Raw genomic sequence first — 14,788 nt, 5'->3', positions numbered from 1 at the left:
CCTGAGTGCCAAAACACCTCGCCCTGCTCTGATGACAGCGGGTGGGCACGAGTCTGGAGACAGGTCCTGGGTCCCCAAAATGTTGGTGGGGTGCAGGAGGGAACAGGAACGAGCCGGCAAGCAGCAGGTAAGTAGATCCACAGGAAAAGGGGGAAACAGCCAGGCCCGGCCAACAAAATCACCCCATACCCCTGTGTTTATCCTCCCAAAAGGGCCCTCTTTGAGATTTTGCATCCTGAATGGACCCTTTTTGGAGGCATTTTGCAGTTTCTCAGTTTGTGGACCAGAAAGGGAGCGCGTTGCCAGCAGACCTGGGGCCGAAGCATTGAGGTGCAATCTCCCCCCACATCACGGGGCAGGAGCCCGGGGGCTGCAAAGGCTCTGGCACAGACCCCCCAGCTCCAAGCACTGCCGAAAAAAGGGGATGTTGGTGCCACCTTCCTCCACGAGCTGCCCTCTCCCAGAACAGAGACGCGTCTGCTGCTTCCACTCCGCGTGTGGACTGCTCACGGCCTGGCTGATTGACTGCAGATCTCCCTGTAACCGAGCTTAATTAGCAAGCTAATCAGGTCTGGAGATGGTTCCAATTTATTTACTGGCTGCCACGCCAAGGTTCATGCCAGGTGAACAAATATGACAGGGTTTTGCCCTTTCCAGTGCTCGGAGCTGGCAAAGCCTCTGCAGCCACAAGGCCGGCACGGGCAGCAGGGCAACGAGATGCCCGGTGCCTGGACTTCAGCGTGTGGCTTCCCAGCCTGCTGCCTGCAGACGAGGACAGAAAAGGGACACACTCTGCCCTTTGCACACCAGCAGGGCACTCAGGGAACATCCCAAATCCTCCTTGTGGCAGGGACAGCACCAAGACGGCGTCATCCGTGGGTCCCCTCTTTTTGAAAGTGACCTAAAGCAGGAGTCATACAACTCATTCTTCTTAGTTTCTTCTGGGTGCATGAAGACAACATAAAAGAGTTTATTTTTTTTTTTATTTATTTATTTAAAGAGGGGGGATTTGCTGGAATTTTTTCTTTTCCCCTGGAATTAATGCCAGGAACGTCGCATCAGCATCCCTTGGGTTTGCTGGAGCATCCTTGGGCTGACTCAGGATCTCTTGCCCAGGACAAGGAGAAATGGGCATGAGGGTGCCAGTCCCTCTCCTGGGTGAGCTGTTGAAGCAGGACACATTAGCAAAGTGGCATTTTCAATGCTGAAAAGGGCTGAAAGGTCCCTTCCATCGCCACGCCCACCCAGACCAACCCCAGCTCCTGTCCCTCCAGCCCCCAGCCCCTGGTGCAGGATGAGGACGCGCGGTTGTGGCGGCACCAAGCGAGAGAAAGAAAGGGGAAAAATGGCAAACCTGCCGGAGGAAGCACTTGCCATGGCAAGCCCCAGGTCTGGCTCAAGCATCCCTCCCCGAAAGGCAGCGGGCCCTGAGCTGCAGACCCCTAGGGTGGGGAACCCCTGCCTTGCTGTTTGGCTCTGATCTTTAATGGACCTCCATATTTTAAGCAAAAAGCAGGAAAAAAAGCCTTGCTTCTAATTTGAATCTGCCTGGGTTGAGCTGCCTGCATTGATTCTCACCCGGCTTTTCTCCCGTTGATTAAAGAGCCCTTTAGCACCCATTTTTCTCCCCACGAAGGCACATAGGGACAATAATTGGGCCATTTCTTCCTGCACGAGGGGCGTGAATCTCGCTCCCAAAATGCAACCAAGGGTACAGAGAGGGTCTGCAGCCACTCCTCTCGGGGGGGGGGGGCACGGGCACCCCCCCAGGGGGTTTCGGAGCTGGGACAATGGGGTCATGGTGTCAGCAGGGCTGGGAAGCCCCAGTGGATGCATCAGCACTGCAGGAGCGCAGGCTTCCTTCGGCGCCTCTCTGAAATCTCTTGCCGAATGGAGACAGTTATTAGAGGGAGTAATTGGGATCACCTTACTTTACAAATGTTACTTTGCAGAATGAGGCAGGAAGACAGATCGATCTCAACTATTATTCATTAAGGAAAGTCCTTTATAAATCCCAAATTAACAATTTCTCTTAGAGAGACTTCCTATTACCCTTCTTTCATGGGAAGTTATTGCCGCTTTGGAAATGTTGAAATATGAAAATAATTGGGGAGGGGGAGAAATAGCAGTTGTGGGCTTCGGAGCCGAGCATCTGCTTAAAAAAAATACAGATGTGTGTCTTAAAAATGACCATTACCATAATTCAGAAAGGCAACGTTTTTGATAGATATGATTAGGCTGCGGACATAATGACGTTCATAAAAGCCCAAGTGGCTTCTCAGCAAGGAACAGGCTATTTGTAAATGTTCAGGGCTCGGTGCCACCTCCACAAGCTGTGGTGGTTTTTGGGAGGTCTGTGCTGTCCTTGCAGGATGAGCCCCATGGGCACAGGGGTCCCAGGGTCTCAGTAGAAGGGACCCAAGGATGCTGCGTGGATGCTCACGAGGGGATGCTGGGGAGCAAGATGTTGCCCGAAGAAGCCAGCTGCTTGGCTTTGGCTAGCAAAACACTATTACTTTTATCCCGTACATCCATCCCCATAGCTTCTTTTGGCTGTTCTGGCAATGCCAGCAAGGCAGACCGACAGCTCTCAGAGCCTTTGGGGACTGTACACACGTTTTCCTTGTCAGTCAGCAGCTTGGATGCTTCCTCGGCAGGAACAGCTGTCCCTCAAAGGACCACAGGTAGAAGGAAAACAGCAAGCTTAAAGCTTGGGCAGATGCATTTTTTTCACCCCATTTTCCCAGCACAACAGGTTTTGTTACCTTTTAAAAAATAAACCCGTGCTGATGCCCCTTTTCGGGATGCCAGTTTTGGGGTATTGGAGGGACCTCAAGGTGGCTCGGTGTGCAGCTGGGCACACAGAAATGCTTTTTCACCCTGCAAGCTCGAGTTCCTCACTGTCGGTAACATGCTCCCAGAAAATTATAAATGGGAGTCCCCCATTTGCCTTTCTCTCTGTTAATTAATAGGATTTGGGCTTTAAAGTTGCCCCCTGGTGCCGGCGATAGACCCCTTGCCGCTAATTCAGGCCCCTTGTTGCTCACCCAGCCGTCCTTGCGGGTCGGCGCAAACACCCCATGTTTTACTGCCATTTCTCGATGAGCCCCCTGCCTCATCATTATTTTCCCCGGGGACATCGGGGATTAATCCCAGGCGCTCGTTCCTCCGCAGATGGTGCCGTGCCCCGGCACCGGGGCGATGCCGAGCAGCCGTCCGCTGGCAGGGACTAACTCAGCGCCGCAGATTTCGTCCCTACACCCGCTGACGAGGAAATGTCATTAAGCCTGGGCTGCCTGGTGCAGGCGTGAGCTCCTCTCCTGATGGCTTTTTTCCTCTATGAGGGGTCGGGAGGGGAAGGACCCCCCCCCCCAAATTCAGCCTGCCCGTGCTGGTTACACAGTCCCCTGTGCGCAAAGGGAAGCGGGGCATCAGCAGGCAAAGGCTCAGGGAGCTGCTTGCAGCTAAAATGCCCCTTTCTGTGTTATTTATCTGGATTTACTCCTGTATTTTCAGCTGGGGCTGGGAGTTGGGGCACCCCATGGGATGGGGAAAATGATGCGTTTCTCACCAGGAGCTGAAAAGCAGGGCATTAAAATCCCTGTGGCTCCGAAAAAAAAAGCCTCCATCCCCCCAAAAAGCCTCCATCCCCCCCAAAAAGCCTCCACCTCGCCTTCCTCCAGCAGGCCCGATAGCAAACACATCCCTTTTGCTTCTGCGCTCCCGGGCTGAGCCCCGGCCGGGGAAAGTTTTGTGAGTAAGTTTGCAGAGCCGGAGGGAGGGCGGCACAGATCGATTGGCGGGTTTAATAGGATCAGGTCAGTGTAATCCTGTTTTATCCATTGTAATTCAGGCAGGCAAGGAGACCTCAAACTATAGGGGAAGGGGCTTTTAAAACCTCAGCGGTCCTGCCACAAAGCCAGAGGCTGGGGCCGGGACAAAAGCGTGAGAGAGGATGAAGTGGCTTGAAATAAATAGATTAAGGCTCTCTATGGGCCGGGCATAGCGGGAGGGAGAAAAGAGCAAGCGAGGGGCGGCCCGTGGCAGCTGGGGGGGGGGGACAGGAAGGGACCCGGCACCCCTGTGGGGTTTCGGGCAGCCCAGCAGCGGTTCCCCTCCCTCTGTGCCATGGGGGGGATTCGCCCCTGGATGGGGAGAGCCCCCCCCCCCCCCCGCACCCCCTGCCCCACCGCACGGTTTCCGAAGGGTTGGGGCAGGCAATCAATTTTTATGATGCAATTTATAATTCATACAGGTTGTCTTCGTGCATATGGTGTTGCTTTTGTGTGTCAGGGTGCCGGGTGCTTTATGACGGCGGCAGCGCGATTTGCATTCACGCCCGCTTGCCGGCCTCATCGCTCTCACGGCCGCGGCAGAAGGGGAAGCAAATGAAGATGGTTACGGCCCCGTGGAAACGTGGGGGGACCCCTCGCTGTGCCTTGGCCCTCCCGGAGGAGGTGACACCCCCAGGGGCCAGACATCCCAGGATAGAATCTCTCATGGGTGCCACACATTTGGGGATGCGTGAGATGCTCAGTCCTTGGAGTGCTCGGTTCCCAGTAGACCCCCTTGCACATCTCTCTTGACCCTCTTTCCCACCTCTCCAGGTCCCCTTTCCCACCTCTCCAGACCCCCTTTCCCATCCCTCTGGACCCCCCCATCCATCTCTCTGCTCCGCCAGGCTCAGCCCCCCCCCAAAGGGTCTCCTGTTGCCAGCGGGGTCAGCTCTCGTCCCCCGGGGGCCGGAGGAGCAGGTAAAAGGCACAAAGCCTCCCCTTGCCCAGTCCCAGCTGAAATAATTAAACCAATTAAGTCAACACAAACAGAAACAAGACGGAAGGCGGCGGTGGGTGCCCCCCTTCCCCTTCCCAGGGAGCAGCTGTGCCCCCCTGGGGCAGCCCTGACATGCCCGGCCAGGCTCCCCCCGAGCTGCCCACCTGGTGGGGGGCTTGGGGAGGATATTTCGGGGTGGGGGGGGGGGGCATTTAAAAGCAGTGATGTCTTAGTTAAGAGTGAGGGGGAGAGCTGCCGGAGAGGGCGTCCCTCCTGCAGCCACGTCCCACTGCTGACCACCGAAAGGCATCGCCCTATGGGGCAATGTATGGGGTGATATAAGGGGGTGCTCCCAGGGGGATTGGGGTGGATTAGGGTTTTTTTTTCCCCCCTCCAAGCCAGGGCTGCTCGGAGCAGGCCGGTGTTCCTGCCGCACTCCCCGAGCAGCGCAATTATTTGATCTGCAGATGTAAGAGGAATTTATTGTAACAACAAATATAGTGATGTCAAAACCCAACCTTGGATTAAAGCCGGCAGCCAAAGGGGAAGTGTATTAATTTCAAACAGCATCAGAGGCCAGTGCCTATTAGGACGAGCTATTCTTCAGACCCCCCCATCAGAATTAATCATTGGGAGTTAATTTGAAGCTCAGACAAGTTGCTGTTAATTTAGTGCAGGGAGGACGGGATGGAATAAAAAGCTGAGGTGCTGGCCGGGCCTCCTGGGTCTCATTAATCAGCGAGCTGAGACGGCCTGGCTTGATTACAATTTGCAAAAAAATTCATTAGAGCCTGGGCGATTGACAATTTTTCTCTCTGCCTGTGATCTGACTCATTAGGCAGCCAAATGAAAGCCATGATGATGGTGATGATGACAGCTATCAACCCCCTTGCTTGTTTATCTCCTTCTTCTCCTCTGGCCCCGGCCCGGGGCTCCCCCCAGCCCCACTGCTGGGGGGCGAGGGGGACCCCAGCCCTCCGAGCAGATAACTTCCCTGTGCCTGGGGCAGGTGCCAGCTTTGCTAGCGAGAGCTGCCGGGCTTCCCCTGGCCCCTGGGCAGGGGGGGACACAGGGGTGAGGAGCAGCTGCTCCTCCCTAAAATGCCCCCCCTGCACCCGGGGGTGGGGGTAGAGTTGGGCTGCAGCTCGCCCGAGCTGGCCGCAGAAAGAAGAAAATATATAATAACAATAATAAAATAATAATAATTAAAAAAAAAAACGAAATAAATTGAAAGGGAAAAAATACTACGAAAAAAATTACCCACAAAGAGCGCTGCCCCACGCGTGTTGCCAGCCGCTTGCATCCGCACGGAAAGGAAAGCCGCAATTAGTAATAATAAATTATAATGGTAATGAGGAGAATTAAAGCTGGAGGAGCGGGCGGGGGGATGCTGAAGGGCCGGACCTGCTGCCAGCACCCATGGCCCCGCGTGTCCGCGGCAGCTCCGTCATGTTTCGGGCCCCCAAAGAGGGAAAAAAAAAATTTAAAAAAGGGAAAAAAATTAAAAGGCGCAACTGAGCTAAATGATGTCAGTATCGGCACCGAGCGCTGCTGCCCCCCCGATCGACTCACCGAGTCCCCCCCGAGACTCCCCCCACTCTCCCTGCCCTGCTCCCTGTTCAATTTTACCATTTTAAAGCAAATCCAAGCTTTTTATTTTTTTCCCCCTCCTTCCATCCCTGCCCGGCCCCGACAGCTGCTGGAAGCGGGGCCAAAAAGGGGCAAAATGGGCAGCAGGGGGTCCCCCCTGCCCCGACCCCCCCCCCCGACCCCATCCGTTTGCGGCAGCCACAGCGAGGAAAAAAATCAGATCAATGCCAAATTCGGGACCGAGCCGGCGGGGGAAGCGGAGGGCTTGGTGGTGGTTTTTTTTTTGTCTTTTTGTTTCTTTGTCGGTTTTTATTCACAAGACTGAGTTTGCTTTTTAAATTTCATAACTTATAAGGAAATAAGCTACATTGAAATAAATTAAACACAATAGAGAAGATCGTGCCTTTTTTTTTTTTTTTTTCCTTTCCCCCCTCCTCTCTTTCTCTGTTTTAAACATGGCTTGGTAGAATCGGCAAACCAAATCGACAGAAAGCCAGGCAAAAAATATATTTAAAAACCCGTCACCCAGTGCCTGTCCCTCAGCCATCCGAAGTAAAACAAAACAACAGAAAAGGCATGAAACCAACCCCTCGGCTTCGTTTCGTTTTGCTCTCCTCTCTCTCCTTTTTTTTTTTTTTTTTTTTTACCTTTCGCACCGCTAAGAAACAAAACCCCAAAGCTGGCTACGTGTGCGCTGCGGGTTTCGCTGGGGGGGGCTCTGCTGGCGAGGGGGGCACGGGTAAATTTCGGCTGGATCCGGCAGCGGCAGCAGGGCTCTGCTCACCCGGTCCCGTCGCAGCCGCGCCGCCGCAGCCGAGGCAGCACGACCGTGTATGTACAAAGTGGGGCAGCACGGTAATAATAAATATCTGCGCGTCTCTCCCAGGGTTTGGTATTCCCGCTTCCCAAACAAACAAAAAAAAACAGTTTCAAAGCCTCTTCCCTTCACGGGCTCTCGCTCGGCTCAGGACGTGGAAAGTTTCGCTGCAAAGTTCGCTCGAGGCTGGGGTTTGCTGCGAGCTCGCGGAGGGGTTTTGCTGTCGTTGGGGACTCGGGTTTTGCTTCTGTTTTTTTTCCTCTTCTTCTCTTTTCTTTTCAGCTGGGTTGCTGTCAAACCCCGGCTAGGAAACTTTTCCTCCAAACCCCGTGGCTCTGAGGGCAGGGGGAGATCAGGGTCGGGCTTGCTCCAGCTGCTGGTGCTGACTCCTGATGGCAAACCTGCTGACGTGCACCGGGATGGGCACCACGATCTTAGGGTTTCGGGACGGCTCCCCCGTCTTGGAGTTGGCATTGCCCGCCTTGACCCGTTTCCATTTGGCCCTCCTGTTCTGGAACCAGATTTTCACCTGCACCTCGCTGAGTTTGAGGGCGTGCGCGATCTGGGACCTCTCCGTCAGGGACAGGTACTTTTTGCAGTGAAACTCCTTCTCCAGCTCCAGCAGCTGCTCGCTGGTGAAGGCCGTTCGCCTCCTCCGGTTTTTGCCCGTGGACGTGGTGTTGTTGGAGTTGTTGGCGTTCTGGGGGTTCTCCTCCAGCGCGTTGCCAGAGTCCTCTTCCTTGTGAGCTGCCTGGCCGGGGATGTTGTCGTCGGAGCTGTAGTCTAGGTCGCTGTCCATGGAGAAACTTTCCTCCTTGCCCTTCGTGTCGTCCTCCCCCTTGGGGTCCTCCTTCCCCTGGCCCCGCAGAGCCCCGGCTGGAAGCGAAGCAGAGGTGGCAGAGGCCCTCGGTTAGCGTCTGGCCCCTTACATCCCGTGCCCCACGACCTCGGCCCTTCGCTTGGAGGGGGGATCCGGGGATGGGGACCCCCAGGGATGAGGGATGACAACCTTTGGGGTTGGGGGATGTGGGATGGGGACCCCTGGGGCTGCAGGATAGGAACCCTTGGGGTTGGGGGATGCGGGCTCCCGGGGCTGGCGGCTGGGGACCCCCGGGGCTGGGGGCTGGGGACCCCGCCGCCCATCGCCTCCCAGCCCGGCACCGTCCGCCCCGTCGAGGCGTGGGGCTGCTCCCCTCGGGCCCCCCACCACTCACCGAGGGAAGCCTGGACGGCGTCGGCGGCCGGGAAGGGCAGCAGGGCGCCCCCGTCCTTGCCCAGGAAAGCTTTGCCGTCGTCGCCGCCGCCGTCGGGGGGCAGCCCGTCGGCTTTGTCGAAGTTGCCCGGGGGCGCGAACTTCCTGGCGGCCTCCTGGTGCTGCGGGGAGGCGGAGAAGGCTCCGGGCAGCGTGGCCATCAGGGTGGAGGTGAGGGCCATGCCCTGCGCCAGACCGGAGCAGAAGCCGGAGGGCAGGCTGGGCAGCTGGTGGTGGTGCGGGTGCGCGGGGGGCAGCGGCGGCTGCAGGGCGCCCTGCGGCAGCGCGGGGGGCGGCGGCGGCGGCGGGGGCAGCACGACGGGCCGGTAGGGCACGAACATGGGGTAGCCGGTGTAGACGAAGTGCCCGGGGGCTGGCGGCGGGGGGCTGCCGATGAGCGAGTCGATGCTGAAGGCCGTGCTGCTCCCCAGCGGGCGCTGCATCATCATCAGCGAGGGCTGGAAAGCCGCGCTCATGCCGGAGCAGCCGCCGCCGCCGCCGCCGCCGCCGCCGCCGCCTTCCTCCTCCTCCTCCTCCTCCTCCTCCTCGTCCTCGTCCTCCTCAGCGCCGCGCAGCGCCCACGCGTGGGGCACAGCCGGGGCGGAGCGGGGCCGCTCCCCGCCGCCGCCGCCCGCACATGGGGGCCCGGCCGCCCCCCGCGCCCCCCGCCGCCCCCCGCCGCTCCCCGCCGCTCCCCGCCGCCGCGCTGCCTCTGCCCGCCCGCGCCGCCCGCGCCCATTCACATTTTGCCCGGCTGGGAACCCGCACCGCCCCACGTGCCCGCCGCCGCCGCCGCCCATTGGGCAGGGCGACGGGAGGGGCGGGGCTTGGCTAGCGCTGGACACGCCCCCGCTACGAGGCCACGCCCCCTCTCCCGGCCCACGCGTGGGGGGCGCCCCCCGTGGGGTCCCCAAAGGCGCGGCGTGGGACGGCCCCCGGCAGCCGCCCCACGGCTTACCTCCCGTTTCACTATAATCTTTTAACTCATTTATTGTGTTTTTTTTTTACCATTTTATTATTTTTTAAACTATTTTATTATTTTTTAAACTATTTTGTTATTTTTTAAACTACTTTATTATTTTTTAAAACTATTCTTTAACTCTTTCCTTATTTTTTAACTGCTTTTAAACTATTTTACGATTTTTAAAACTTTTATTCTTACTTTTAACTCTTCCATTATTTTTTAAACTACTTTATTATTATTTTAACTACTTTATTATTTTAACTATTTTAGTTTTTTTAAAAAAAACTGTTCTATTATTTTTAACTCTTTTCTTACTGCTCTTAGCTTTTCTATTATTTTTCTAACTTTTTTCTTCCTATTATTAACTATTTTCTTATTTTTTAACCTATTTTATCACTTAACTATTTTATCACTTAACTTTTTCATTACTTAACTATTTTATTACTTAATTATTTTATTATTATTTCAAACTATTATTTTAACTATTATTTAAAAAACTATTTTATTATTTTTAAACCATTCCATTATTATTTTAAAATATTTTACAATTTTTTAACCATTCCATTATTTTTTAACTATTTTAGTATTATTTTTAACTATTCTATTTTTTTAAACTACTTTATTATTCCTTAAACTACTTTATTATTTTTTAAACCACTTTATTATTTTTTTTGAACTGCTTTATTTTTTTTTAACTACTTTATTATTTTTTAAACTATTTTATTCACGCTTTTCTCTCCCTCTCCTTTTTTTTTTTTTTTTTTTTTCCCCAATCTGAAAAGCCCCCAAATAGGCTCCATGTGGTTCTGGGTAAAGTCAGCCCCTGGCTTGGCTTTGAAATTGCTTCTGCAATTATGTAAAAGAGCCATTCAGCATCACGGCGGAATTAAAAGCGAGCGAGGCTGCTCCCTTTTCTCCGGCGAGCCTCTCATGTTGGCCGGCTCAAAGCCTTTCCAACACGACGTCTTTGCTGAGGACAAAAGGCGGAACAAAAAAAAAAAAAAAAAAAATAAAGAAAAAAAAAAAGAGGGAAGAAAAAAAAAAGCCCCCAAACTTGTAAATTGAACGTCAAGGGAACTTTACACAATTTCAAAGGCCATAAATAATGATAAAGGGACCAGGCGAAGAGGCAAACCCAGGCAATTAATGGAGGTTCCCAAGCAAAGATCAAGTGGTTTGGAAAATAAAATTAAATGAAAAAAAAAGAAAAAAGAAAAAAGAAAGAAAGAAAGAAAGAAAAAGAGCTAAAAAAAGAAAGAAAAAGGGGAGGCGGCTGCCCAGGGTGGGCCCCCTCCTCCCGAGACAACGGCACCGGCGGCCCCTTGGGGCTGGTTTTGGGGTGCCCTTGGGCACGTAGGGCTGGGGAGAGAAGAAGTGGGGGCCAAATCCTGCCCCGTGGTGCTGGAGGGCATGTGGGGTGAGGGGGGGCATGTAGGGAAAAGTGGGAGCATGTGGGGTGTGGGGGGCACGTAGGGATTGGGGAGCACGTGTGGCAATGGGGTCATGCATGTGGGGTGAGGATCGGGGCGCCTTTCGCCCCCCCCGGTGCCCTCTTGCCCAGTTCCTGGCTGCGTTTTTTGAGCCTTGGCACCAAAACTTTGTCACGCCTGGGCCTGGTGGCAGCTTCACTGCCCGGCCAGGCATGGCTTTTGGGGTGCTGAGCTCCCCTCGATGCCTCGGGCTGCTCTGACCCCAAGTGTCCCATCTCCACGTGTCCCATCCACGCACCGCAGAGGCCACTTTGAGCACATCTTTGACCTCCATGGGCACAAACGGGGCTGGTGCTCACCAGTCGTCCCCCACCCCGTGACCCACCAGACGTTGGGGCTGACCCCAAAGCTGTGCTTGCTCCCCATGGTCCTGAGCCCACCCTACACCACGGTGGGGATCCTGCCCCCCATCCCCCCAAAGATAGGGAAAACCCTTCTCCTTCCCCCAGCATCCAGAGCAGGCTCTGAAGGCTTGGGGAGAAGCAAATCTGTGCTGGCGAGACATTGTTTCAAAAGAAAATTAAAAAATTAAAAAAAAAAAAAAAGTCGTCTTTTTTTCAGGAAACAGCCTTGGATGGAGGATCTGGGAGATAATTAGGCATGGTAATCTGCCGGGGCATGGAAATGTGTACCAACACCCAGCTCCTGCAGCTGTTTTTTATTGTCAGCCCTCTTCAAAATTTGCCCACAAACAAGTGCCTTTGCAAGACGGGCGTATTATTTCGGGCGAGAATAGGCTTTTGTTCAGCACATAATTAGCTGATTTTTCTCCGGTGAAGAAACGCCGGCGATCACTGGCTGTCGGAGGAGCAACCGGAGCGTGGTCGTGCCTGGGAAGTGGGGCAGGCGGGCAGGGGGGACCCTCGGTGGGCCCCCATGGCCAGGCCCACGCAGCAGGGGCCTTTCTGGGGGTCCGAGAGTGGGCACAGGATGGGAAGGGATGTTTTTGGGGAACCCCAGCACAAAGGTGCTGCTCCAGGAGGGTCCCGCACCACCTGGGGGCCAGGCAGCCCCGGGTTTGCTCCCCCAAAAACCTTCTCACCAAAGGATATGGGGTCATGCTTTAAGCAGGAGGATTTTGGGGGGGGCTCCCACTCCAGCTGCTGCCCGGACAGGGGGAGAGACTGTGAAGTACATAAAAAGAGGGTTTTTTTTCCCCAAAAAAGCCAGCACAGGGAGGAGATGGAGCTTTTTGGAGCAAGTAACCGTGGGTGCAATGGAGGGGGAAACGCATCGGGGGGTGCTTGAGCCCCTCGAGGGGGGTGTTAGTGGTCAGGACCCCCCCCCGTGTGGTCAGGACCCCCCCCAGTGTGGTCAGGACTCCCCACCCCATGTGCTGTGAGTTTTTTTGGGGTGTGTGGTGTCAGCTCCATCCTCCCATGGGGGCTGCAGGTGGGGCAGGGGGCTCCTGCGTGGGGGCGCTGGGGGGCCGGTGGCTTTATCAGGGGCTTGCGGAGCCCCCTCCCCGAGGTGACTCCTGTGAAAACCTCCCCCGGGGAAATGTTTAATTATACGGGAAATGTGAAAAAAATCCCTTTTCGCAGGGAGCCCCTCGGCTGGGGAGGGCGGGCAGGGCTGCGGCAGGAGGGGGGCGCGGGGTGCGGGATGCCCCACGCGTGCCCGTGGGGGGCTCCCCGGGAAGCCGCCCCCCCCGTCCCTCCGCCCCCTCGCTTTGCAGGCGGGGAGGGAAACCCTCGGTCGCTTAATCCCATTGAACTCCCTCGCAGGTTCCCGTTTGAACTCATTTCGGGCTGGGAAACGCGCAACGCCCTTATTTTTTTAATTATTATTATTTTTTTTTTGATGGTGATACGTTTGTCTTTTTTTTTTTAGGGGCGTGTATTTTTTTTTTTTTTTTGGTGTGTGTATATGGTTTTATTTTATTTATTTATTTATTTTTATTTATATTTTCTTTGGGGTTTTTAACAAACTCGAAGGTGCCGCCAGGCGCTCCCCTCCCCGGGATGGTCGCTGTCGGAAGAGGATGCTAAAAGGAAGAAAACGACGCCGTGCCCGTTTTTCTTGCTTAAAAAGAAAGAGACCTGGCTTCGGTAACCCCGGTTAACAGCCCGAAATTCGTTCGGATGAGGGGATGCGGGATTTTATTTTATTTTTTTTTCTCAATTTATATGTATTCTGGTATCCGGAGCCAAAATATTTTAGGAGCTCCGAAGGGGACCTTAGCGAAGCGCGGCGGTACGGAGGGCTCCTCTCTAGCGGTGTAAACCCGCACCCACACGCGCACACATTGCCGCTTTTCGGGCAACGTAGTGGAGAAACCTGCCGGTTTAAAATCCCGAATAAAAGTCTAAAATATTCCCAGGTCAGGGGGGCACCGTCTCATTAAAACCACCACGGTCCTGAAACTGCACTGCAGACATTAAAGTGCAGTATTTTTCAATTAGAGCTGACGAATTCAATCAAAATTCCATAGATTAGGATGAAATGAGGCATGGGTCATTTACAGGGGAATTTAATTGCAGAGCCATTAGACAAATAGTATATTTGCCATTCTCACATTATCCATCATTTTAGACATCAATAGAAGGAACAGCATCTTTACTAATACAGCAGCACTTCCCAATCTCTGCCTGTAAACACTCCCTTTCCCCATAGCTCCTGATTATATCTGATTTCATTTAAAGCCATGGGGGATTATAAATGTTCATGCAATCAGGTTCATTAGGACTTCAAAAACCTCATTTCTGATTTGGATTGCTTTGCGGATCGCCCGCCTCGCTGCAGCGTGCGCGGTGCCTCCGCTTCTCAAATCAAACGCCGCTTCATTACCGGGGCCAGCTCGGGGCTTGATTAACCCCCCCCGCCGCATCCCCCCGACCCCACGCGTGTCCCCCCCACCCCACGGGACCCTCACGGGACCCCAAAGCCCATCCCCACCCGACCCCGCGCCCCGGAGCCCCCCGGGACCCCGCGCCCCCCCCCCCGAGCCGAGCGTGGGAAACCCACGCGGGACTTTCCCACCCGTGGGAAACGATCGCGGAGCCGCCCCACGGGGGGGTGCAGGGAGGGAAAACCACGGCCCCGCCGAGAGGAGAGGCGAGGAGAGAAGGTCCCTGATGTTTTCCCCTAATAGCAGCTCAGTATTAAGCAAGTTCCATAAAACACGCGCGTCCAGACAGACCTCGGGAAAAAAATATAAAAATTAAAAATAATAACAAAAAAAATAATAAAACCCCTCCCGGAAAGCCTTCATTTCACCCAAATGCCTCGTGTGCGCAGCGCTGCGTTAGCTGCCTCAGTAATTTAATTGGAATGAAACGTGAAAAATGTGTCATTTTTGAAGAATTTATGCATCGCTTCCTGGAAATCTCATTGTCTTAACTAGCAGCCTACTGCGTTCTGTTTAGCAGTCATAATCGCGTTTTTATGCGTCTCCGTATTACAAGTTAATGTGACCTCCTGTCTTTGGCTGCCGAAAAAAAACAAAAAAAAAATGAGCCCTTCCCATAACATCTGCATCAAAATAGGGCGCCTTTCCCCAACTTGCCAACTCTTCGCGGGGCCCGGAGCATCCCACCCCGGCGGCAGGACGGGAAAAAAAAGGAAATAAAACCCAAACAAACAAACAAACAAAAAATCAAAAACCAAAACTATCCCCCCCCCCTTTTTTTTCAGGCAGGGTGGTTTTATTTTTTTAAAAAATATATAAAAATTATAATTTATTTTTGATTTTTATATTTCTTATTTTGTTTTATTATTTTTCATTTTAATTTATTTTATTATTTTATTTTATTTTATTTTATTTCATTTCATTTCATTTTATTTATTTTATTTTATTTTATCTTATCTTATATTTTATTTTGTTCTTTTATTTCCATTTTTATCTTATTATTTTATTTTGCGTATTTTTTTATTTGTTTTAATTTATCCCCCCCCCGCCT

At 53.3% G+C, this 14,788-nt stretch overlaps 1 protein-coding gene across 1 annotated transcript; it reads right to left on the bottom strand.

Annotated features, from left to right (window-relative positions):
* Positions 1–6,657: 6,657 nt before the first annotated feature.
* Positions 6,658–9,068, bottom strand: GBX2 (gastrulation brain homeobox 2). Its single transcript, XM_040560944.1, has 2 exons — positions 8,395–9,068; positions 6,658–8,056 (listed from the first exon to the last, which is right to left on the bottom strand). The coding sequence occupies exons 1-2, from the start codon at positions 8,906–8,908 to the stop codon at positions 7,533–7,535; spliced, it is 1,038 nt and encodes a 345-aa protein (XP_040416878.1). The 5' UTR covers positions 8,909–9,068; the 3' UTR covers positions 6,658–7,532.
* Between the last annotated feature and the right edge of the window lie 5,720 nt (positions 9,069–14,788).

This window comes from Cygnus olor, chromosome 6 (genome assembly GCF_009769625.2).
Source record: "Cygnus olor isolate bCygOlo1 chromosome 6, bCygOlo1.pri.v2, whole genome shotgun sequence".
Classification (NCBI taxonomy): Eukaryota; Metazoa; Chordata; class Aves; order Anseriformes; family Anatidae; genus Cygnus; species Cygnus olor.
This window is presented reverse-complemented; position numbering and strand designations above follow the sequence as displayed.